The sequence below is a fragment of the Mirounga angustirostris genome, unplaced genomic scaffold (assembly GCF_029215605.1).
Source record: "Mirounga angustirostris isolate CCGP_5_RB_7025 unplaced genomic scaffold, mMirAng1.0.hap1 SCAF_9, whole genome shotgun sequence".
In the NCBI taxonomy this organism is placed as follows: Eukaryota; Metazoa; Chordata; class Mammalia; order Carnivora; family Phocidae; genus Mirounga; species Mirounga angustirostris.
Genome location: NW_026991717.1, coordinates 131,873,728 through 131,896,973, shown reverse-complemented (window position 1 = coordinate 131,896,973; position 23,246 = coordinate 131,873,728). Strand labels below are relative to the sequence as shown.

General features: G+C 51.4%; 1 protein-coding gene across 4 annotated transcripts in view; it reads left to right on the top strand.

The window, feature by feature from the left end:
• Window positions 1–746: 746 nt before the first annotated feature.
• CCDC88C (coiled-coil domain containing 88C) overlaps window positions 747–23,246 on the top strand; it is a 120,915-nt gene continuing 98,415 nt past the window's right edge. For 3 of the 4 annotated variants that reach the window (XM_064571491.1, XM_064571490.1, XM_045901408.3), the window contains exons 1-3: window positions 747–983; window positions 1,737–1,837; window positions 8,887–8,995. In XM_064571491.1, the coding sequence (XP_064427561.1) occupies window positions 924–983; window positions 1,737–1,837; window positions 8,887–8,995 (270 nt within the window). In that variant the 5' untranslated portion in view covers window positions 747–923. Of the gene's footprint in view, window positions 984–1,736; window positions 1,838–8,886; window positions 8,996–23,246 lie in introns of those variants that run through there. The other variant, XM_064571492.1, reaches the window with a different exon arrangement.

The window sequence follows — 23,246 nt, the reverse complement described above, 5'->3', positions numbered from 1 at the left end:
GGGGTCGGGTCCCAGGTGGGGCGGGCCCAGGGCGGTTTGGGCACATCACCAGCCTCCCGCGGGAACTTCTAGAAGGCAGGTGGCGCGGTGGGACGCAAGAGGTCGCGCTCTTACGATCTAAGCTCAACACTGTTTCCTCCTTTGACTCCCGGGCTCGCGCCCTACCTGCCCGCGAGACCGACCCCCCCCGCCCCGTGAAGCACGCGGGCTCCGCTCTTCTGCCTCGGACCCTGGAGGCACCTGGGGCGGGGGGGCTGGAGCTCCGCGCGGCCGATGGGCTGCACCTGCCCCGGGCCGGCAGCCTCGGGATCGGGCTCCGCCGTGCCCTAGCGTGCGGTGGGCCGGGGACGACTCGGGCTGGCAGCTGCGCCGCAGCCTCCGGCGCGCCCCCAGCGGGAGGCAGAAGGGCGCCAGCGCCCGCGCGCTCGGGCCCGCACTTGGCGTCCGGGGCCGCCGCAGGCGCACGCGCGCAGGGAGGCGCCACGTGCGGGGGCCCCGAGCGCGAAGGCTGCGCTCAGCGTGGGCGCGTGGCGGCGGCCCCACGTGCGGGTTGCCGGGACGCCGCGAGGAGACGCCCCTCCCCCCGCACACGTGCGGGCCGCCGCCCCCTCCCGGCGCCCCGCGCAGCCGCGCCCGCGCCCGGGCTCCTGGCCCCGGCACCGCGAGGCGGCGCCCCGGCTGCCTCGGGCCGCCGAGGGGCGGGGCTGCCGCCCGCATTGTTACTCCCCGAGTGGCGGGCCCTCCCCTTCCCCCAGCCCCGGGCGGGGCGCGGGGCCGCCGTAGCCGCGGAACGTGGGCTCGCGCCCCGCCTTTGTCTCCCGGGTGCGAGCCGCCGCAGCCCCGCGCCCGTTGCTCGCTGCCAGAGCCGCTTTGTGTCGCGGCGCGGGGGACCCGGGCGTGGAGCCGGCGGGCACAGCCTCAGCATGGACGTGACCGTCTCGGAGCTCATGGAGCTCTTCCTGCAGAGCCCGCTGGTGACCTGGGTGAGTGCGCCCAGCTCCCTGCCCCATTGTTGGTGCACCCGCTCCTTTCCCCGCTGCCTGCGGTAGCCGTACAAGCTCCCTTCCCGGGGCCCCGGGTAGCCCCCGGGACGCGGGGGACTCAGCAAGTGCTCTTGGCGGAGGTCGAGGTCTGAGCCCTGGGGTCTGGAGGCATTTCTAACTCGGGAGCCCGCGCGCCCAGTGCGGGACCTAGCCGCACGCCCGGCCCGGCCAAGGGCTGAGCGGGGACACCTGTTCCCACCGGGCGCTGGGCTACGTCCCCGGAGCGGACAGGGTCCGAGTAATCACCTGGGCGACCTATGGCTTGACCACTCGAGAAAAGGACCCACTCCCCAAAAATATCCTCGTGCAGTTTCTGAACCTCTGAGACCAGCAGGTGGGTGGCGGTGGGTATTGGGGGGCTCCGAGTGAGCATGTGTACAGGCTGGGGTCGGCGCAGTCATTTCCAGTAGATTTAAGACGTGAGAAATTTATTAAAAAGTCCCTTTTGGTTTTGTTTTGTTTTTTCCGCTCTGGGACACTGGAGAGGAGTGTGGGGAGGAAGTTTTCCTCTTGTTATCTTGCGTCTGTTGCCCGGCGCGGGGTGGGGGTAGAGGCAGGGTGGGCTTGGCGCCTGCGGAAGAGTAGGTGACTCCCTTTTCCCACGCGGGCCCTGCCCGCATTTGCCCTGGAGAGCTTTAGACAGTGCGCCGGGGGTGACCTTCCTGTCTTTCTCTCCACGCGCCTTCCCGGCAGGTGAAAACTTTTGGCTCATTCGGCAGCGGCAACCAGGACAACCTGACAATGTACATGGATTTAGCGGACGGCATCTTTTTGAACCAAATCATGTTGCAAATGTAAGTTATCTACAGGGAAGAAGGGAAGAACGATGCTTCAGAAAGTTTAAGGTTGTAGTAATGGAGCATGGAGTTCACACAGGAGGGTTCTTTGCCCGGGGGGGGGGGGGGGGGGGATGCTGGTGTCTCCGTATTAAGGTGACTTCTTTCCATTCGTTGGATATGAAGAATTCCAGGACAAAGGGGTTGGCAGCTTGTTTGGTAAAGGCAATTTGGAATTGAATGACTGTCATCCACATGGTGTAGATAACACAACCGACTTCGAGCTCAGATACTTGAGGTTTGAGCAACGAAGTTAAAAAAAAAACAAAACACCCTTTTTGGGGGCAAGGAACTAACAGTCTGGTTGCAGGAAGTGTCTAGGGTGGACCCGGAGCATCCATGTGACTATAAAGTTTCACTGTAGGTTGGGATGCCTGTGTTTCTGAGCTCCTTTTCACTTCACCCTGAGTTTTCAGTTGCCCCATAGCAAGTGCAATTGGTTAAGGCCCTTCTCATGACGTGGATTTAAAGTTACTGTGTTGAGAGCCCCGGGAGTCAGAATGCTGTGGTACTGTTTGTGTTGAAGCCCTGAGCTTAAACGGTCTTGGTGGAAGTTAAACTTTCTAGCATGTGTGTTTGACCACATCCTTTGCTGCAGCTGAATTCTCTAGAGCCTGTGATTGACAGCCTGCCACATGTAGGTGTTGGCTCCTACGCCTGTATTCTGTTTTTAACTCAAAGTGCGGGGAACATATTGGAACTGTCAGTATGATTCACAGGCACTGGAAGCAAAATAAAACGTAATGTTCTCTGGAGCAGCCGCGTATGCTCACCTACTCACCTGCAACTAAGCAAGTTGGCCTGCTTGAGCAGGAACCCATTAGCTAATGAGAATCAGCTTTGTGGCCCACACAGGAGGAACAATTAACTTTGGCATATTCAGAAAGTGGTTTAAATAGATCTACCTAAAAAAGGTATGTTTTGAAAATTAACTGGGAACACTGCTGCTTTTAATAAGTCATTTGATGTCATTAGTTTTTTTTTTAAGGCACAACTAATCTTACCTAAATCTTGTGTTTGATTAGATCCTAAAAACACAAATGTGTTTCCAGCTTTGGCAGCACTTGTCTGAGAACACTGATGAAAAGGAGTTTCCTGGGGTTGCCTAGTGGCATATTTAAGTCCTGGCAACTCTTCCCCCCCCATTTTGGTGGACCCCGAAAATGACTAGATTCCATTGGTGCAGTGACCACTGGGTCCTTACCCAAGCTTGTTTAATTAAAAACAGCAGTATCCCCAGCCTTTTCATTCAGTTTTTACACCCAGGCAGAGGGGAGAACAAAAGCCCTGGGACTGTTTCTCTTTCTTCCCTGACCTTTGGAATTCCTGAAGCGTTTACCACTTGCTTGTAAATCGGGAAAGCCTGTTGGACCATTCCTTTGAGAAATGCCCACTCATCAGTGGTTCACACTTGGCCCATAGCTAAATTCAGTTTGAAGGGCGTCTCCACTTCCCTTGACAGTTTTTACATGTTCTCTCCTCTGTGATATGCCAAGATAATCATCCTAGGGGTGGGAACTGAGAAATTTGCAGCTCTTACAGCCTCACACCGTGCTTCTGGTGTCTTCTGGCCAGGGTCAGGAGTAGACGAAGGGACAGTGGGAAGCCGTGTGGATGACGTCCCAGCCGAGGACATCAAGGAGTGAGGGGCACCAGCAGCACAGAGTTTACTGATTGGATGATCAGAATAACCCTGTTCCAGGTGATAGGATAGAAATCAGAATATTGGTTGCTCCTGGAGGTGGGTGGGGATTGTCTGGAAAGGAGACACAGGTGAACTTCTGGCAGGGAGGGGTGGTGATAATCTGTGTATTCACTGGAGTACATCTTATTTTTCAGAGCTTATCAAGCTATAACAAGATCTGTGCATTTCAGTCTATGTAAAGATTATCTCAATTGAAAAACAGTATGCCAAAAACATAAAAATGTATTTCAGCCTTAGTATTGACAGCCTAGGTAGCCATCCTGGATATGAACTCTAGGTCTGTCTTCTACTGGTCAAGTGATGCTGGGCACACCACTCAACAATTTAGTTTCCTCACCTGTACAATGGGAAGTAAAGTGCCTCCCTTAAGAGATGGTTGTGAGGATTAAATGGGATGTGTTAGCAATTAGCACAGTGCTTATCACTTAATAGGAACCTAGTGTCAATTACAAACACTCCATCTTAATCCAGAAAGGATCTGAGGCACCCCCTAAGAATTTTTCCAGTCTTCCTTTCTCCCACATTCTTAGTCTCCTAGATTACTGCATAATTCTTAGCCTTGGCCCTCTCTCAAGGAGAACTAGAGCAAAACTGGACTCTAGGACCCACATCCAAGCCCCACATCTAACATTGTACATAAGCCTCTGTGTTCACTTCTGCAAGATGGAGAAATGTCAGGCTAACTAGCAGGTCAGTGATAAGGTTCTGTTCTACCTTATCTCCTCTGCTAGTAGCTCCAACTGTGTGCTATTGTTTCAATAAAGTCTCCCCAAGTTGGTAGGACCTAGGAAAATTGTAGAGAGCAGTATGCTAAGGGGGTATGGCGCTCAGTTAAGAGGCGTGTTACCTAACACTTCAGAGCCATACGGAGGCCGGCGGGGGTCACGTGGCTGCACCTGGGCATTGTCTCTGGCAACTGAAGAAGGCTGCGGTCATACTCTTGGCCCTCGCCTCCCGGTGACATCAGTGCGTGGAAGCAGGAAAGCCCTGTGGGCTCAGCTTTCAGGGGAGGCCCAGGTGTAGGAGAATTCCCAGTGAAAGGCATTGAATGGCCTGGAGCAAGATGCACGGGGCGGGGGAACCTGTTGAATTGTTCCTCTGTAAATGCAGTCTTTCTGGGCGATCTGCTGGTACCCAAGGGAAAACAAGATTTCTCATTCACTTTGGGCACATTTCTCACTGTTTCGTAGGAAAGGTATTTCAGCACTTGGACTCTGAAAGAAAGCACTGGGCGGACAAGTTCACATTCCCCTCTCTGCCACTTCTTCGTTCTGCCCCCTTGGGCAAATTACTTAAACTCTTTAAGCCTCAACTTCCTGATCTGTCATAAGGGGATGGTATTTTATACACTTGGGAGGATTAAATAAGATTATGCATCTAGAAAATGCCCAACAAACATCCATTATCGTTGGGAGCGAGGCCTTGGGCCCGGTGTGTGTGTGTGTTGGGAGCGAGGCCTCGGGCCCGGTGTGTGTGTGTGTGTGTGTGTACGCTCCCAGGTGCCTGAGGCTGTGTGCATCTGTACTTTTGAGAATGAACACCTTCTGATTTGAGGCAGTGGCTGTTGAGTGCAGTTGGGAATTTGGACTTGGGCTTGAGAGCCTGTGGCTTTGCAAGGCCTGTGGTAAGTCCAGCATTATTTGCTTTGTTCAGACTTTACCCCTGGTGCTTACTGCAAAATTCAGGATAATATATTATTCAGGGGTTGGAAACATCCTCAGGTCAAATGGGAGAGTTTCCTAAACATTTTTTTTTAATCTCTACACCCAATGTGGGACTTGAACTCACAACCGCAAGATCAAGAGTCGTACGCTCCACCAGCCAAGCCAGCCAGGCTCCCCGAGTTTCCTACGTTTCTAAAAGGACAGTTTTTCACCTAGCATGTTGGAAGAGGAGTTTTAGTCCCATTCTGTCTATATAAAAGCTGAGGGCAAGTACTTGTTAGTTGAATGAGTTTGTGTTGGCGGAAAAGTGTTGGAACAAAAAAGATTTTTGTGAACTTACATGATTTCCTTTTTTGGCTACAGAGTATGACACTCTTTATGGGGGCTTTGAGTCCTTAAAAAAATTACACCAAAAATTTACATTGGTTGTAAGAGTGTAGGAAGAGACAGATGAGCCAAATAAAATTGCCCACGATTTAGCAATGCTATTATTCTGGTGTCTTCTGATGTCTATAGTATGGAGATATATGCTCCTTAAGGTATTTTTATGCAGACATGGGCTCGTGCTGTTGTCTTTTAGCATCCCTGTTTTTCAACCAGTGATACATTGTGGACATGGATGTCTCTGTGTCAATAGATCGTTTCTTGATTCATTTTTAAATTTTGGAAGTCTTTGGAATATAACTAAAAGTTGCGGGCTGGCTTTCCCAAGGGAGGGGGGCAAGGTTGCTATAAATGTAAATCATAACTCTTAAAAATTCTAGGGCAAGTTGATTTGCTTTTTTCTAGTTAGAAGTTTTTGTTTGTTTTTTTTTTTAAAGACGTGTTTGAGGGACGCTTGGGTGGCTCAGTCAGTTAAGCATCTGCCTTCAGCTCAGGTCGTGATCTCAGGGTCCTGGGATTGAGCCCCATATCAGGCTCCCTGCTCAGGAGGGAGTCTGCTTCTCCCTCTGCCTGCTTTTCCCTCTGCTTGTGCTCTCTGTCTCTCTGCAAATAAATAAAATCTTTAAAAAAAATTTTAAAAAATAACAGATTTATTTGAGAGAGCGCATATGTGTGCATGGGGGTGGGGGGCAGAAGGGGAGAGAGAATCTCAAGCAGACTGCCTGCTGAATGAGGAGCCCAACCCCATGACCCCAAGATCATGACCTGAGCTGAGATCAGAAGTCAGATGCTCAACTGACTGAGCCACCCAGGTGCCCCTCTAGTTAGAAGTTTTTATAAGGAGGTGCTGAGGGCCCCACACTTTGGACTCCAAACTGTTCCTGAGTTTGGACAAGCTACCAGATGCTTGCACCCAGTGCCTCTCTCCTGTCCTCTGACCTCTCCATATGGGGCTCTTGGCCTTTTGCATTCTCGGGCTATCATGAAAAAAAAGACCTTTGTTAGTAATGATGGCTTTTGGGGACATGCAGTCATGCAGTGGTTATAGGATGTCCTCTTCCTGGGATATAGGACCAAGTATGGGTCCAAGTTTGCCGGTGCAGACCTGGCCTTCTAGAATGACAGCCTAAGGCTGGAAGGATCCTGTCATCATTTTGCAGATGAGCACCCAGAGAATCTTGGCCAGTCTTGTGCCCCGGACTGACATCTGTGTCTCCTGCCCCATTTCCTGCAGCACAGAAAGTGGGGGTTCCTTGGTGCTGGGAGAGTGAGGATGAGCCTTCCTTAACCGTAGTTGACTTTTGTTTCCAATTATTTCTTCAAAGCCTCTCTACCCTGAGAGCCTTCGCTAAAGGATGGAGTACTAATGATCGTGATAATTAGCCTATATTACTCCTACGGTGAATGTCGAAGCTCTTTTGGAGTGTTGTTTCAGTTAGCTGAACTGGGAGAACAAAAGCAGAGCTGGACAGAGGCTTCTCTGCTGTTATCTAGGGGACACGCAGGTCCCCACCCCATGTGTGTGCTGTACCTTTGCACACGCAGTGAATGTGCACCGTGTATTCCAGCACGTGTGCTGAGGCCCCCTGATTTAAAGCTGGGACTGCAGAAACAAAACAGAAAAAGCTCTGCTTGATAAGTTCTGTTTTAAGAAATACTTTTGTCAGTAAAATAGCTTCTCTCTTGGGGCATCTAAAGAGAGGAGAAGTGAGCCTTTAAGATAAATTGTTTGCCACGTTAAGTATACTTCTGTAGCTAAAAATGCCTTTGTGGTTTAAATTCTGAATGCCGCCTCTATTCCTAAATTAATTTTCACTGAACTGTTAACCTTTGTTTTCTCAGTAATGAATGGCTCCCAGAGAAACGTAACGTGCAAATGGCTTGGCCAGACTCCATTACTGTGTGGGGACAATAAGAAATGTCGTCACATGACGGTTGAAAAGAGATTCCCTGGTTGCCCCAACGTGCCCATGTGATTATTTTAGGGGATACAGGCTGGTTGAATAAAATCCGTAGCTATTACTGCGTGTTACAGGTAAAGGGCTTTGCAAACACACAGTGCAGGGTAGGGCCTCCTGGTGTATATGTCAAATATTTAATGGTCAAATTCTAAACAGTTCATATTATTAAAGAAAAAAGAAGATTGTACTTCCAGTGACGTCTGAAATGATTTCTACTCGTGGATTTTTTTGTTTGTCAATTTTGTGTTCATTACTGGCTTTGGAATGAGCGGCGTGGCATCGAGGTTGATCTCCTTAACTGCCCAACTCTATCTGTGCTTCCGTCCCATTGCAGGGCAATTACTGAGGAAGAGGCTGACTCTGCCCTTGTCCCCGTCTCACAGGGCCGGGGATGACCGATGAAACCCTAAAAACAGCCCTCATTTGAATTAGTGACATGGGAGGGAGGGCTTTGTTATGAGAAGCATCGTGTGATACATGGGCAGGTAGAAGCTAAATCCGGTCTACCCAGTCTGTTCTCTTCACGTAAGAAATATTTTGAGAAATGTCCTGGACGTGGATGAGTGGAAATACAAATCACTTGATTCACATTTCTAGTTTCATCCCAACCAGACCCGACTTTTGCCCAAGATTGGAAAATAAATGACACCGTGGGGGTTTCCCACATGAATTACTTATATCTGTGCACTTAGCATTTCTTGTAGGGTACGTAGGACACCATGTCACGTCACAGACTCCTGCTCTTGGTTTTTCAAGGTAGAACTGTGTCCCCGAAATGTAAATCACAGGCAGCACCAGCCCTAGACCAATCTGGTGACAGAGGTGGGGGATCCCAGTGAGATGGAACATGAGTGATTTTGATTTATTAATTCAGAAAAATACCTTTTTTTTCCCCTTTCTTGGTATTTCCTATATTTTGGTTCAGCTTTTAATCTTTTTAATCTTGAAATCTATCTTGGGAGAGGTTATAAGTTTTTCATACAGTATCACTTTTGGTGTCTGCATTGGCCTTTGGTGATGGTTTATGGGTGCTGCTAGCAGTTGGAACGGAAATAACGTTGACTCAGGGCCCATGATGGGTTGGTGCTGGGGGGTGGGGAAGGAGGGAGGTGATGGGGGCCCCCCCCCAAGGTCCATGGCTTGGCAGTAGCGGAATAAGGATTTGACTCCAGCCACATTTTCATAGCCTCGTAGTTACTGAGGCTGGGGGCGGACTGAGCTGGCTCTCAGCTGGAGATGGGGGGGGTGTGGCAAATGCTGGGATATGCAGTTTCCGTTCTCTTCCTTCTCCAGAGACCCCAGGCCAACAAATCAGCGCATCAACAAGCACGTTAACAACGATGTGAACCTCCGCATTCAGAACTTGACCATCTTGGTGAGAAACATTAAGACCTACTACCAGGTAAGGGCTGGGAACTCTGTTCCCCTGGGGTTCTGCTGTGCATCTGGTATCGTCACTAAACGGTTTCCCCCACAGGAAGCCAAGAGGAAATGGTGTTCATGGTTAGGTATCTGCTTGCTCACGCTTAGTGTGTTTTCACTTGCATCCTTTTTTTTTTTTTTTTGGCATTGTGGGAAGGGTGTCAGATGTTGGATTACTTTGTCTAGCGAATGTCCTTTGAGCTGAGTGCAAAGCATTGTGCCTGGTATGGTGGGGGCCCCAGGGATGGTCCTTGATTCACAGCGGCGGCCCCAAGCATGCTCTTGAATGCGGACCCTGACGTGGTGTAGCCCACAGCTGAGTGAGTCTTTGTTCAGGAGCAACCGGAAGGGTGGAGGGAAAGAAGGGACCACAGAAGGGTTATGTTCGTGCCCCCAGCTTGCGGACAGGAGCACTGGGGTTTGCGGTGTGGAGTGACCATTTGGCAGGTGGTCCCTGTGTCTCAGCAGCAGATAGGTGATGGGTTGGGCAAGGGGACCTGATGGGGAAGGGCTGTTCAAATATCCATCCCAGCCTTTGGAAAGTCAGGTGAGAATTGTTGACGTTAATGGGAAATAGATTTAAACTGTGTCTCTCAGAGCCCTGGTTTTTAAACTTCTTAGCATGAACCTTTTCTCCCCCCCCCAACCCCTGGTGCATTTTTCTTGAAACCCCAGGTGAAACCCTAGTGACTCTGATTGACTTGAGGGTTAGGGGGCCCTAGTGTTCTCTGCTCAACACCCTCCTCTCCTGCTGGGGCATCTCTGTGGGTTCCCAGGACCTTAAGGAACACGGTTTGAGAACCACTGCTCAGGAACAGATCTTTCCCAGAATTCATGCTGGGGCTTCTCTGATTCCTTGGGCAGACTCTGCCTCTGGGACCTGTTCCTAGCATCAGCTTCCTGGACTATAACTCATCTCGGTGCTGGAGTCTAGGGGCATTTTCAGAGTGGTGAAGTCCCTGTCAACATGTGGGAGCCCTTGGGCCACCGTGTTTCGCTCTCTGTCCTCATGCAGTCGTTGCTGGTTCTGAGGTCAGCTGAGGCCTCATGCTGCATGCTGGGCCGGCTCCTGCCGAGGGCTGTGGTTGCTGCAGAAGCCCTCCTTCTTCTGACTCAGTACGAGTTTGAAGACGGAGGGGAGAGGAAGGGAGTAGACAGTGTCCTGAGTTTTCCAAGATGATTGTTTCCATCCTACTCCCATCGAGGTCGGGGTGCATGAGAGAGGGTTACTGTGCTGGGATGCTTTCCCTGTGTGGCCAGTTCCGCAAACCACCTGTGCTCACAGCATGGACCCTCGGTGGCCCAGCACTGTGGACTTCCTGAGCAGCCTCTCTGAGGCTTAGATCCAGCCCCATCCTTTTAGTCCCAGATAGATGCCAGCTGGGCTGAGGAGGGGGGCCTGGGCGAGCTGGATCTCTGGGGCTGAGTGGGTTGGTTTTCCTGCCTGAGGGGTGCCACACTCAGGCCCAGGCATGCTGTAGACAGGTGGGAAGTATTTAGCGAGTGTATCCCTGGGGATGGCCATGGGCAGGGGAAGCTGAGCAAAGGCAGTGGGGCTATTAGTGAACTTGGGTCTGGGCACGGAGGGGGCTGTCTGGTGGCTGGGCCGGTGGTTCAGCATGTCCTCAGGGCTTGATCCCTGTCTGCAGGCACCATTCGTGGTGAGGTGCTTTGATGCTGTGTGCTAAGTGCAAGGGGAAGTGGATGGTGCAGGTAGCTCAAGAGACCCCTAACCCCTGCTGCAGAGGGGTGGGGACTGCTTCTTGGAGGAGGGGCCACCTGAGTGGAATCCTGGTAGGTGACTAAGGTTCCGTGTTTGGAGGGTCATGGGAAAGAGAGAAGAGGAAAGGGGGTGGAGGTAGAGGAAGCCATGGAAGCGTGAAACGGGTCTGTCCTAGATCTGTCAAGGTCCGTGTTTTGTGCAGTTGCTCAGCAAAGGTCTGTTGTATCAAGTTTCAGATGACTCCAAACTTGGGAGGATGCGAACATGAGAGAGACAGAAATTCGGAACAGGCTTGCAAGGCTGGCCAGAGCCAGTGGCGATCGCTCGACAGGTGTATCTTGGGCCACAGGTGTGGCTGGGAGGTGGTAACCTCTCCCTGGTGGCAGCAATGAAGCTCTTGTGAGCAGCATGCAGCAGTCAGGCTCTTGCTGCAGGCTGTTGGCCACGCAGGGGCTGTCCTCTGCTCTTGCTGGCCCAGGGAGTCCCGCGCTGGTGGTGGGCAGTGGCTCCCAACCGTCCAGATCTGGGCTGGCCCGAGGGAGCTTGACACCCCCTTGAGACCGTGTCAGTTTGGAGGCAGATTGCTGCTCTGTGTAGAGTTCCAGAAGATGAGACACAGGGGGAGGAAAAGATGTCTAGCCCATTCTCAGGGCCCAGAAAGACTCACAGGTAGAAAGGAGGACCCTGCATCCTTGTTCTGCTTCTGCGCTGTTAACTCTTTGGGGTTGGTGTGCGTTGGCAGCCCCAGCCCGGGGCAAGGGTTTGCTGCAAGCATTTGGCTAAAGACTGCAGAGCCGTCCCTGCTCCTCGGTCAGTCCTGCTCCCTGGGAGAAAGCTAGGGGGCCGCTTCCCCTCTGGGCTGGCACAGGTTAGGTGTGTGGGCAGCTCTGTGTATTTTTTTCTTCCCGATTTATTGTAAAATAAAGTTAAGTCCTGGTCCTATAAGTAATAGGTGCTCTTTATGAACAGCTTGGAAAATAAGGAACAAGAAGAAAAGAACCACCCACAATCCCACCACCTAAAGACAATCCCTGTTAACATTTTTACTGTTTCCTTCCAGTTTTTGCATGAATAGTTTTTGTTTTACACTGTTGTGGTCGTGCTGTATATACAATTGCATATCCTGCCTTTTCCCTGCCCCCCTGACATTAAAGCGTAAACATAATTGGTTGTTATTATAAGGGGTCATGAAAGAAAGTTTTCCAAGAGGAGTACTGCCTGAGTCCCCTTGTGAAATGGCCCCTCAGCTTAGGAGGGCTCAGGATGAGGCAAGACAAATGCTGTTCCTTACTGTTGCAGTGTGGCCTGGACAGGCGAGAGCTTGCCCCCCGAGTAAGTGGGACTCCCACTTGCCTGGGGCATTTTGGTAGACTCCTTGAGGTCACGGAATCCAGCCTTGGGTCTTGTTTGCCAAGCAACGGTTCTGCCCACTGGCTGTCCCCTCCTTTTCTGAGGCGCCATGGGGCAGGGACAGTTAGAAAGGATGGGGACCTCTCTGGAGCAGCATGGGGTTTATCGCACAAGGAAGCTCAAGTTTTGCCTCTGAAAACCTGTGGAGTTGGTGACTCTTGACCTTCTTCTGGGGCAGACAGTAGACAGTGGGTGAAAACCAGCATGGCCGGTCTCAGTCTGACCACTGGTGTGTCAGCCAGGGTCTCAGGCTGCCTCCTGACCTGCTGCTTGGACTTCTCTGGGGCTGGGGCCTAGAACCTGCATTTTCAGAAGTTCCCAGCTTTTGGTCTTACCATCCTCCCAGCAGGCTGGGGAATCAGTGGACTTCTCAAAGCATGGTCCCCAGACCTGCAGCATCAACATCATCTGGGAACTTGTTCGAAATGCCGATCGTCAGGCCCCTCCCCAGACCGGCTGTGGAAGTCCGGCTGGCTGTCTTCACAAGCCCTCCAGGTGATTCTGATGTACACTCTCGTGAGAACCAAGGGTTAAAACTGTTTCTAGTGACCTCCAGAAGAGGCATCTTCGGCCAGGTCCCCCCAGGTGACTCCTCTCCATCACGTCCAGCGGACGAACGTCTCATCTGTCCAGGGACAGGAAAGTAGAGAAGAGAATGCTTCGTTTAGTTGCTGCCTTTTACGGAAGAAAAGGCTGACAGCGCAAGGTGGAGGTACCTGCCCGCTGCAGGACGAGCCTCCGCAGACGGAGGCACATCTGCTGGGAGGCCTGCAGGAAAGGCAAGCTTAGACCAGACCTGCATGCTGCCTCCAGCCACGTGGCGGGCCAGCTCTGAGCCCCGCCATCACATGATGTTTGTTTTACTTGCTCAACAGCCAAACTCTTTTTCCTGAGTCTTTTTTTCTTGTTTTTAAGTTAAATTTTAGATTTATAGAATGGTTCTTTTTATATTCAGGTTCTTGAGTATTAAATGTATGTTGATTTGATAGTGGAGCCAGTGGGAGAGTGATCTCGTAGAAGCAGAAATCCCTGGGGCAGCAATGGCTGGTGTGTGTTTATTCCTTGGGGGTTGTGCACGGTGTCCCACTGCCATTCCCTGCCCCAGACCCCTGCAGTCCTGTTCCTCCTCCCAACAGTTCAGACCTGCCGGTCACGTGAAGTTACCGACGCTTCTTTGGCCTTATGCCGGTGGGAAGCACTTCAAACAGTGACCTGGGTAAATTTGGCGTGTGTTGATCTTTGTTGTCAGGTGTATATAGATCTCTGTCCTGAAGTTGGGACTCTCAGGTGGATGTGGGGACCCACCTGCAGAACTTACCCTGAGCTGAGAAATTTGCAGAGTTTCTTGGAGCTGCTTCCCTTACGGATCATGTGCCAGAACAGTCTGCTTTCCTTCTCTGGGCTGGAGTTCTCATCTGTCCAGAAGAGGATGCGCCCCCATGGGCCTCAGATTCCACAGTCACACGATGGCCAGAACCAACCAAGATTTACAGGTCACTTCCAGGAAGCTTTGATTTACGAGGTCCTTGAACTTGGCTCTTCTGAGCTCTGGTCACTCACCATGGTCAGAAGGCCTGGACCGACCCAGAATGTTGGGGTTTTTTTGTTTTGTGGTTTTTTTTTTTTTTTAAGATTTTATTTATTAGAGCATGAACAGTGGGGAGGGGGAGAGAGAGAGGAGAAGCAGGGTCCCTGCTGAGCAGGGAGTCCAACATGGGGCTCGATCTCAGGACCCTGATATCATGACCTGAGCCCAAAGCAGACGCTTAACCAACTGAGCCACCCAGGGATCCCGAATATTGTTCTTTACCTCGGAAGAAATAGCAGAATGAAGAGTCTGGGGTTGCTTTATCTTCTGTAGTCTTTTTCTTTATTGCTTTGAAAAATTATAGTAGTACAGATGTTTCTAATGAACACTTCTGCAAAATGGGAGATCAAGTGTCAGATGGACTTGATTCCTTTGTCTTTTCTCTTCGTTTTTAGAAGAAATGTTGTCAAGGCATATTGAATAGTAAGAAGGGACTTTGAAATTCAGCTTTTTGCCCTAGTCAGAAGCTTGACAGAAGGTAACAGTGCCTCCTGTGAGCTGGGCTTAGGCTCTGTGAGGAAGAAATTGCTGTCTCCATTTTACAGATTAGGAAAGTGAGGCTCATCAAGTAAGATCTAGAAATAGCCCCAGAGAGCTGCAGGTTTCCTCGGGTGAAATGTCTTTCTGAAAATCTGGCTTTCTGCAATCCATCATGGAGGGAGATAGCTTGGTGTTGGCAGACGTCCACTGTTGTGTGAAGGTGGGCAGGGCCCCTCAGGATCTGCACGGACACCAGGGTGAGGGGGTTCTTGAGCCAGAAGCCTCGTCTTGTGGGCCAGGCTAGGAGTGCTGCTTCCTGAGGGTCTCCTGCTTAGGCTCCCCCTTGTTGAAAGCTAGATTTCACACCAGCCTGGAGCCCCAGAGCCCCAGAAGAAGGGACCGGATTGCTTCAGGCACCTTCTGAAGTCAGCACTTCGGGGTTGGGCCGTGGGTGGGATGCAGGGACCAGCTGGCCTCAGGCTGCACCCCGAGAGCAGCGGAAAGCAGAGAACCAGGGCTAATTGCAGAGGGTGGGGAGGGGTGAAAGGTGTGTCTGAGGTAATTAGTGGAGCTGGAACTTGGCCAGGCCATGGAGGCTGAAGGCGAGGAGGAGAGAGAGACACACACACACACACACACAGAGGCAGAGGAGACGGGGAGAATATGTGTAGACACCATCTTTCTGGTGTCTGTGGGCTCCCCCTCTTGACCTTGAGTCCAGACCTTGAATCGTCGGGGCTTTCCCTCCTGGCCCTGAGCTGCCACGCTCTCCTTCCCTCCAAGGGACCGTGGGCTGCCACCTGGCTTGGGCACAGCACTGAGCACACATGCCCCGTATAGGATTGGCCCACTCAGCCCTTTGTATCTGCAAATCCGAACTTTGTCCTGGCTCCTCTCCTTCCTCTGAATGGCACTTCTTTCCAGAATCCTGGTCTCTCACCATGGATTTACTTCTCTACGCCTTTTGTTCAAGGTTTCTCATAGTTTGGGGCCATGCCTTTAAGAAATGTCCTTTTTCCAGCCTGGCACAGAAGAGACCCAGGGGTGGAAGTTGGGGGGGTACCCCCCCCTCACAGAACAAGTGGTCTGAATTTGTGCTTCCAACAAAATATCAGCTGAACCACGACTGCGAAGCGCTCAGATGCTGAAGGTGGACTGGGGTGCTTTTAGGGGGAGCAAACGGGCCTCCTTTTCAGTTAGCTCTTGTCGGTCACACATTCAGAACTGGGCTGTGAGCGTTCAGGGGCGTGGGAATCCAGCACTGCTGGGTGAATGAAGGTAGAAATGTATTTTGCTGTACACTAGACACCAGAGACGTGTAGGAAGTGGGAAGAGGTACCCATTCCTTTTGTGACGAGGAGGAGGGAAATGGATTTCTTGTTTTTAGGAAAGAAAGAAGTGTCTCTCCCTTGCCTTGGGTTTTGGTGTTCGGTGCCAAGATCAGCATGTTGGATGTTACAACTACTTTGTCAGGAGGAGTCTCCGAGGAACTTGCCTGGGCAGGCTTCGCCCCTCCAAAGAGCCGCCTGCATGGCTCACCTCCAGGGTTAATAACAGTTTTTGTTATTCAGCTGTTCTCTTTGGAAAGGCGGGGGTTTTCTTGCGACTGCACTGTGGCATTCAGGGCCTTGGTCCTTTCCCTTTGTGGTCTTATTGGAGTCATTTTTCTGGTTTTGAGGAGAAACTAAGGAGGATGAGGAAGTGCTTGTCTGAAATCGGTGGGTTCACCAAGGATGATAGCGGTGTTGAAGAGGCCCCCGATTCGGAGTTTGGTGGTGATATTTTGAGGGCAGATGGAGGTTTCAGAAGGCCTGCCAGCTACACCCCGCAAGGGTGCCGTTGGCTCGGGATTAGGTTTCTCAACAGGTTAAGTTGGGGGGAGGGGAGGTGGTCTAAAAAAAGGGCCGTGCTGTGAGGGAAGAGATGGGGCACGGTGCGGCCTTGGAGGCAGGAAGCCTCCCATTGCTTCTGTCCACCCGGAAAAGAGGCAGGGCTGAAAAGGAACAAGGCCTTCTTCACTGGGGGTCTCAGAACTGCCATCCAGGGAGCACAGGTCCCAGAGTAACCAGAAGTCTCCCGCCTGTGTGGGGGAAAGCAAGGGGCTTTTATGAGAAAGAAGGGGGAGTTGCATGTAGATCCGGGAGAGAAGAGGAAAAAAACGGCTATTTGGGGCTGACTGGCTGAGCTGCTTCTGATTACTGTCTCATTGATTATTTTATCGATGCACCAAACAGAAGTGTCCCGGGTATGTGTTAATGAACCTTACTGACCTCCTGTGGTACAACTGTCAGTTGGCCTCTTGAAATGTTATGAGCAATTGCCTGTAGAACTCTTGCCCCTCTGGCCCAGGTCAAGAGTTCATGCGTTGGAAAGGAAAATGGAGCTTGAAAATGGGATCTCTTCTGTCCAGAAATTTTATACAGTTCCATCCACACTTCACTGGCCGCCACCCGATGGGTCCTGGTGTTGGCTCTGGAGGGGGAGGGGTCAGGTTTGCTTTCTCACCTGGGGGGAGGAGGTTAGACACTGCCTCGTGGAAGTGGATGTGTGAGCTCGGGGGTGGGGGGGGGGGGTGGGTGAAAGCCAGGAAGGCCAGGAAGGTGAAGCCAGAGGGGGAAGAACGAGATGGAAGCGTGGGGAGCGAAGGTGGAGGGCAGAAGTAAGGGCAAGCCCCACTGCTTTGTCAGGTTGGGTCATTGAATTCTTGCAGGGGTCTAGAGACTCGTGCATCATTGTTACTACCGTTGTGACTTAGGGTGCATCGTTTAACTTCACCTATAAAATACGGGTGACACCATATTGCAGGTTGTCGTGACGTGTCACATGAAATAATGCCAAGTTTCTTGAGGCCGTGAGTGTTAATAGCGGTAGCCCCCAGGCTACTTTGCAGTCGGTCTGTATCCTGCAGCTGCAAGGGCCAGGCACAGAGAGCCAGCAAGGAGAGCCCCTGTAGGCCTCTCTGCAGGGGCAGGAGGTAGAGGCGTGGGTTTCTTGGAGGTCACCGCTCACATTTGTGACCTTGGGGACCTTCATCTTCCGAGAGTCTCATCTGAGAGGAGGGTAGTAATAGCGCCTGCCTTAGGACCGTGAGGGGGGCTGAATGAGGGCCGTGTGCAGGTACCACGGGGGTAAGATGCCCACTGGTCGGGCAGAGGGGTCGTGAGCAGATCTGCCTCTCTGGGCGTGCTTCATTGGTTTATTAGTGGGTGGATTGAGGGAAGGGCCCTTCCCTGGGGTCCACTGTGATGTGTTTGGATCAGTCCAGGGAGCATGCACGTATGTGCTTGACTTGCCCTACACATTTTTCTCCTCTATGATCTTTTTAAGTTTACTGTGTGCTTACAGTGCACTCAGCGTCTTAGACCCATTATCTCACGATTTTTATCTGCCACCAGCAGTGAAGTATCTTAAAAGCAGGCATGGCATCTTTGCGTCTCGCCATACCAGCGAGGAAACGGGTCTACCAGTAGTGTGTATTAGAGACAAGACACAACACAACAGAACCCATGACTCTGGAGTGAGTAATTCAGAAAATCAGTCAGTCCTGGCCTTCGGGCAACTCGTTATTGTACTGGGTCTGGACCCAGGGTCCTGTCTCTAGGCTAGAATGGCCCTACAAAGTTGTAGAGTGAGTGATTGGAGGACAGGGCCTTGCTTTATTTGTTCTGTGTCCCTTGAGTTCCTGACACGTATCGGGGACTTAGGACCTGACGGTTGAGGAGATCAGAGATGCGGTGGGGCGGGGTGGGCTGGGGTGGCTGGGGCCTGTGAATCCCACTCTTCCAGGGGTCCCCTGCTGCTTTCACGCCAACCTGTAGGCTTTTCATGTGGTGTTCTGCTTTGTTGATGGAGATGCCATATGTCAGGTACTGGAGAGGCTCAGTCCCTGGGGGGTGGAAATTACATTGATTGTTTTCAACTTTGTCTAGCCAGAGCGGCTCCCCTGAGCTTTGTAGTGTTTAGGCTTAATGACTTTAAAACTTTAAAAATGAATGCCTCCTTTCTAAACCACAGCAACCAAACAGGCTACTCCTCCTGCTGACTTCCCTTTACAGTGTGGAATTGTGGCTGCTTCAGTTATCAGAAACTCTGAAGCCAGTTCAGCACTTCTGGTGCTAAGTTGGTCTTCTAGATGCTTCTCCCGCACCCCTTCCCCCTTTACAGTGAGAATTTGTGATGCTGGAATTTTATAGACTAGAGCTTACAAAATTGGACTTTTCAGATGGAAACTAAGTTGCAGCTGTGGATGTCCCAAGGTTGAGATGCCAAAACAAAGAAGAGGTGGTGGTTTCTGTTAAGTCCAGGCTCTTCTTCAGCTGCCTGGGGCAGTTAATTCTGAACGGCTTGCCCACACTGTCTGAGGAAAGCAGATGGGGACGGAGGTGTAGGTCACCTGGGAGGAAGAGGTGCTTAGATCTGACCTGCTTCACCCATCATCACCTGTCCCTACCCTGGTTTTTTCCTTTGGGAGGTAAACTCTGAGGCTGCCTTTACCTTGTCTGCCCCTGGCCCATATCCTGGGGAGGCCTCTGGACAGTGTCCTCCCCATTGTTTGCAGACAGCAGGCAGTGAGGTCTCTCCTCCCCTGGGGCAAGCGGTTGCTGTAACTTGGAGCCATTTCCTCCTTTGTCCGAGGGGGACAGCTGCCCTTGACTCCCTGGGTCAGAGAGCGTGCGCCAGCATGTGAAATGCCCAGCATGGCACCTACTGCAGAGCTGAAGGCTCGTGCCGGTGGACCGGACCTGTTACCAGGCTGTAGTGCTGACTTTGCCCCCTCCGAGCCCCCGCCCCTTCCCCCTACACCCCTGCGTCTTGTCTTGGCACTTTCTCCCATCGGAGCACCTTCCCTTGGTCCACCTCTGTGAACCTGTGTTTAAATGTTTTCCTGATCCCCATCATTTCAGCGCCCGCCTGCTTTCTCTGGGTCCTGCCCCAGCTTGCAGGTTTTTCCCAGGGCAGGAACTGGCAGCCTTTAGTCCTCCCGGGGACTGGAGGGTTAATAAATGCTGGCTGTTGGGCCACCCTACTACTTGGTGTGATCCCAGGAGCTGTGTCTGGAAGAAGCGGCTCGGGGCCAGGCTGAGAACTGCCCCAGGCAAGCTTTACAAGACAGGCAGGACTCCAGTGTTCCTGCTATATAGCATATTTCCTGCATTGAGACTCCGGGTCTTTATTGATCCTGGGACTCAAAAGGTGGGATGCATTGATTTCTAAAGGCAAAGTCACTTTGAGGAGCCCTTTAGCAGGCTTTTTAAACAGGAAGTAATGGGAATTGTCACCAGCAGAACCTTCTTTTCCCTGTGAAAGTATCCTCCTCTGGTTCTGACTGAGGTTTCCCTCCCTGCTCTTGGGAGGTCAAGGTCAGGACATGGGAGTTCCATGTTCATAACTACCCTCCACCTCCAAAGGGTATTGGGTTGGGTTCTTTGGGAGTTGGGGGGGGGGGCGGGCACGTGGTGGAAAGGGGGTGAGCCAGTGCCAAAGTTATAGGTCATTTACGTCCCCGGTGTGTTTGAGCTCCTAGGTACAGTCTCTGGAAGGGAGAGCTTGAACCACCAGGGATAGCCAGGTTGGCAGGAACATGGTCAACTGGGAACAGCTATTATGGTGGTCCTGGTGGTGGCTGCCATGCTGAGAGTCCTCAGAGGGCTGGGAGCAGCCAGATGGAGTTGGGGAGTGAATTCATGATATAACTTTGAAATTGGAGTGTATGTTCAGATTTGGATGGGAAGAGTTGAGAACGTGTAAGCGATAACTACCAAAAGAAAGAGAGAGAGAAGAATATGTTCAGGAAAATTGAACTTTTAGTCTTTGAGTAGGCTATCTGATTTTAGAAATCTTTGGCTTAAAAAGCGAGGAACAACACCCATACTCATAGAAGCATTATTCATAAAAGCCAGGGGGTGGAAGTAACCCACGTCTCCATCTGTGGGTGGATGGATAACAAAATACATACATGCAATGGAATATTAACCTTAAAAAGGGAATTCTGACACATCCCACAGCATGATGAACCTAGATGACGTGCTCATGAAGTAAGCCAGTCACAGAGATACAAATGCTGCGTGATCCCACTTCTGGAAGGGACCTGGAGCAGTCAGATTCATTGAGATCGAAAGCAGAATGGTGGTTGCCGGGGACTGGGGAACAGGGTGGAGGGAATGGGGAGTTACATTGTCCAATGGGATAGAGGTTGACTTTGCAAGATGAAGAGAATTCTGGAGGTTGGTATAATTGTGAGTGTACTTAACACTACTAAACTCTACACTTGAAATCGGTTAAGATGGCAAATGTGAATGTGTATTTTATGTGGTTTAATGTTGTGTGTTCTACCATAGTTTTACCAAAAAAAAAAAAAAAAAAGTACTGAACCCATACCCTTTCCTTGTGGAGGCCCCAGGTCCCTCTGCCTTCTGGTTCAGATTGGGGGCCTGTGACCCAGGGACAGGAAGTAGGATGTTCCATTCCTTTCTCTGGGCTTTGGAAGAGTCCCTGTGTTGTTTTGGATTTATTTGTTTTTAACTCCTTTGGGCTCTGGGAATCCCCGTAGTAGAATGAGACCGGCTGTTGGGTTTTTTGGTTTTTTTTTTTTTAAGATTTTATTTATTTGACAGAGAGACAGCAGGAGAGGGAACACAAGCAGGGGGAGTGGGAGAGGGAGAAGCAGGCTCCCTGCTGAGCAGGGAGCCCGACTCGGGGCTCGATCCCAGGACCCTGGGATCATGACCTGAGCCAAAGGCAGACACTTAATGACTGAGCCACCCAGGCGCCCCTGGCTGTTGGCTTTTTTGCATATGATGCCTGGAAGTTGGCTTCAGTGACACTTTTTAGGAGGATGCTGCAGGGGTAGTTGTGGGCTTGCTAGGGTCTGGCAGCGTGGATTTGACACAGAAGTTAGAGAATCAAGAGGTTGGACTACTGCATGCTCCCAGGAAACCTATGTATCACAGTGCCAAGGATTTCTGCAGTGGAGGGGCTTTATGTAGAATTGACACCTGTGAGATGCCTGCATTTAACACAGAGCTTGAGGCATGCTTTGGGTGTTGCACTGAGTTAGACGGGTCCCCACCCTCTCTAACACGGTAATGAGGTGGAGATATTGAAAGCATAAATTAAGAGGAGGATAGAAGGTTTTTGTGGAACATGTGGCTATGTGCCAGACACTGGTCTCAAATATTTTCTGAAGGAATGAAGAGAGCATCTAATAACGTATGTGACGTTGATCATCAAGGGCTTGAAACCCCAGCCCCAGCTTAAGAGCAGCGTGTGTCTGTCCCACCTAGGTGGCTGGTGTCTGTCCCACCATGTGTGGCTAGTTGAGCAGCATCAATCAGCATTTCTTTTATTTCCCTTTCCTTTTTCCTCCATCTTTTCTTGTTTTATTTTTTTTTTCCTTTTTCTTTTCTTGTTTGTTTTAAAAGAATAACCTTTTCACCTGGAGTCAGCATAGGGGTTTTTCCACATCAAAGCAATTAATCTGAAGTCCTGGTGGCCAAGATACTCCTGTGGATGATGGGATTGTCCTAGGAGATGAGGACTTTTTAGAAGCTCTTGCTTAAATCAAACCAGGCTTAAACTGTCAGACACAGAAGCATCTCTTTCCCCTTGAAGTCTTTTGGGTCTAGGTCAGTGACCTCAGCTTTGAATTTGGGATCACATCTGTCTAGAAGAGCAGGCCATGACTCCCCCTCCCCCCACCACGGGAGAAGTAGTCCGTGACCCCCCCAAACCTTCCTCACGGGGAGGGTGAAGAGGGAGCTGGTCACCGAGGTGACGACACACAGCCCCTCCTATTCCCATTTTAGTGTCTGGACTTGGAGAGTGGATGGAGCTGTTTTTCCTCTCAGTTCCCCCCCGCCCCAACCTAGCCCTACATTGACCTATAAAGGCCCCACTGCACTTGGCTGTTGCTGCCACAGCCTTAATATGAACTAATTGGACCCTCCTCCAGGTGGAGGACAGGCATGCTCCCTGTGTTCCTTGGTCGGTCCTGGATCTGTGGTGGCCTGATATCCAGACTAATATCCTGCCTTGGGTTGGTGAACAATTGCCGGGGGAGAGGTCCTTTTCCATCTGGAAATGAGCTTTTTCCGAGCCCTCCTCCCCGCCCCCGAAGGAGATCTTGGCCTGCTCTACAGAACCAGGTATCTGGATGCTTCCTTTTCTGCCTTCTATTGTTACCACATAACGGGGTGGTATTCAGAATAAAACTTCACATAAAAAGAGAGAAGGCAGATGTCTCCCCACCATCCTGCCATCTCAGCACATTAAAGTGGTTGGAAGTTCACTGACCCTCCCAGCCTGTGGCTCTTCCCTGGGAAGGGAATCTCTGGCTCTCTCGGGGACAGCTGGGGGTTATTAATACCCAAGGAAGTGCTTCACACAGGCCCCAAAGGGGAGGAGTGAGCATCTCTCTCCCCAAGCATGCTTCTTGGGCACAGCCCACTGTGAGAACAGATCTCGGTCTTTATTTGGTTGAAACGTCATGTGTCAGAGTGTTTCGAGCCTTTTTTAGTCCTTTTCTGTGCTGCCCAAGTGGCCGACAGCTTGCCATGTGTATTTCTTGTTTACAGATCGGTTTGAGAGCTTTCTGTGAGCTGCTGAGTTACAGCCTGAGCCGCAGAACACGCACGGTCTGCTCTGAGCGGTTGCTGTAACTTGGGTCTCGCAGGAGCGGCTGAAGTCCTCGGCCAGGATCTAGAGTCACGAGGGTGGAGCGCGACAGACACCCTGAGCCTGGGGTGTTTCTGGGGCTGGTGCCACCTGGTACCTGCCCGGACCTCAGAGTTCAGGGAGCCCAAGGATGTAGAAGCAGCATCGAAGCTCTGGAAAACTGTGCTGAGGCTTTTACCTGGGAAAGGGGGTTGGGGTGGGGGGAACGGAAAAGTGGGAGAAGGGCTTGGCTGTGGCCACACGGTGAGTCAGTAGCTGAGCTGGAAATCAGCCCTTCTCCGTGACATGACCGACCTCTGCTCATACGTTGATTGGGGCTCACTTACCACCCCGATCCTCTCTCTTGCTGGCCGGAGG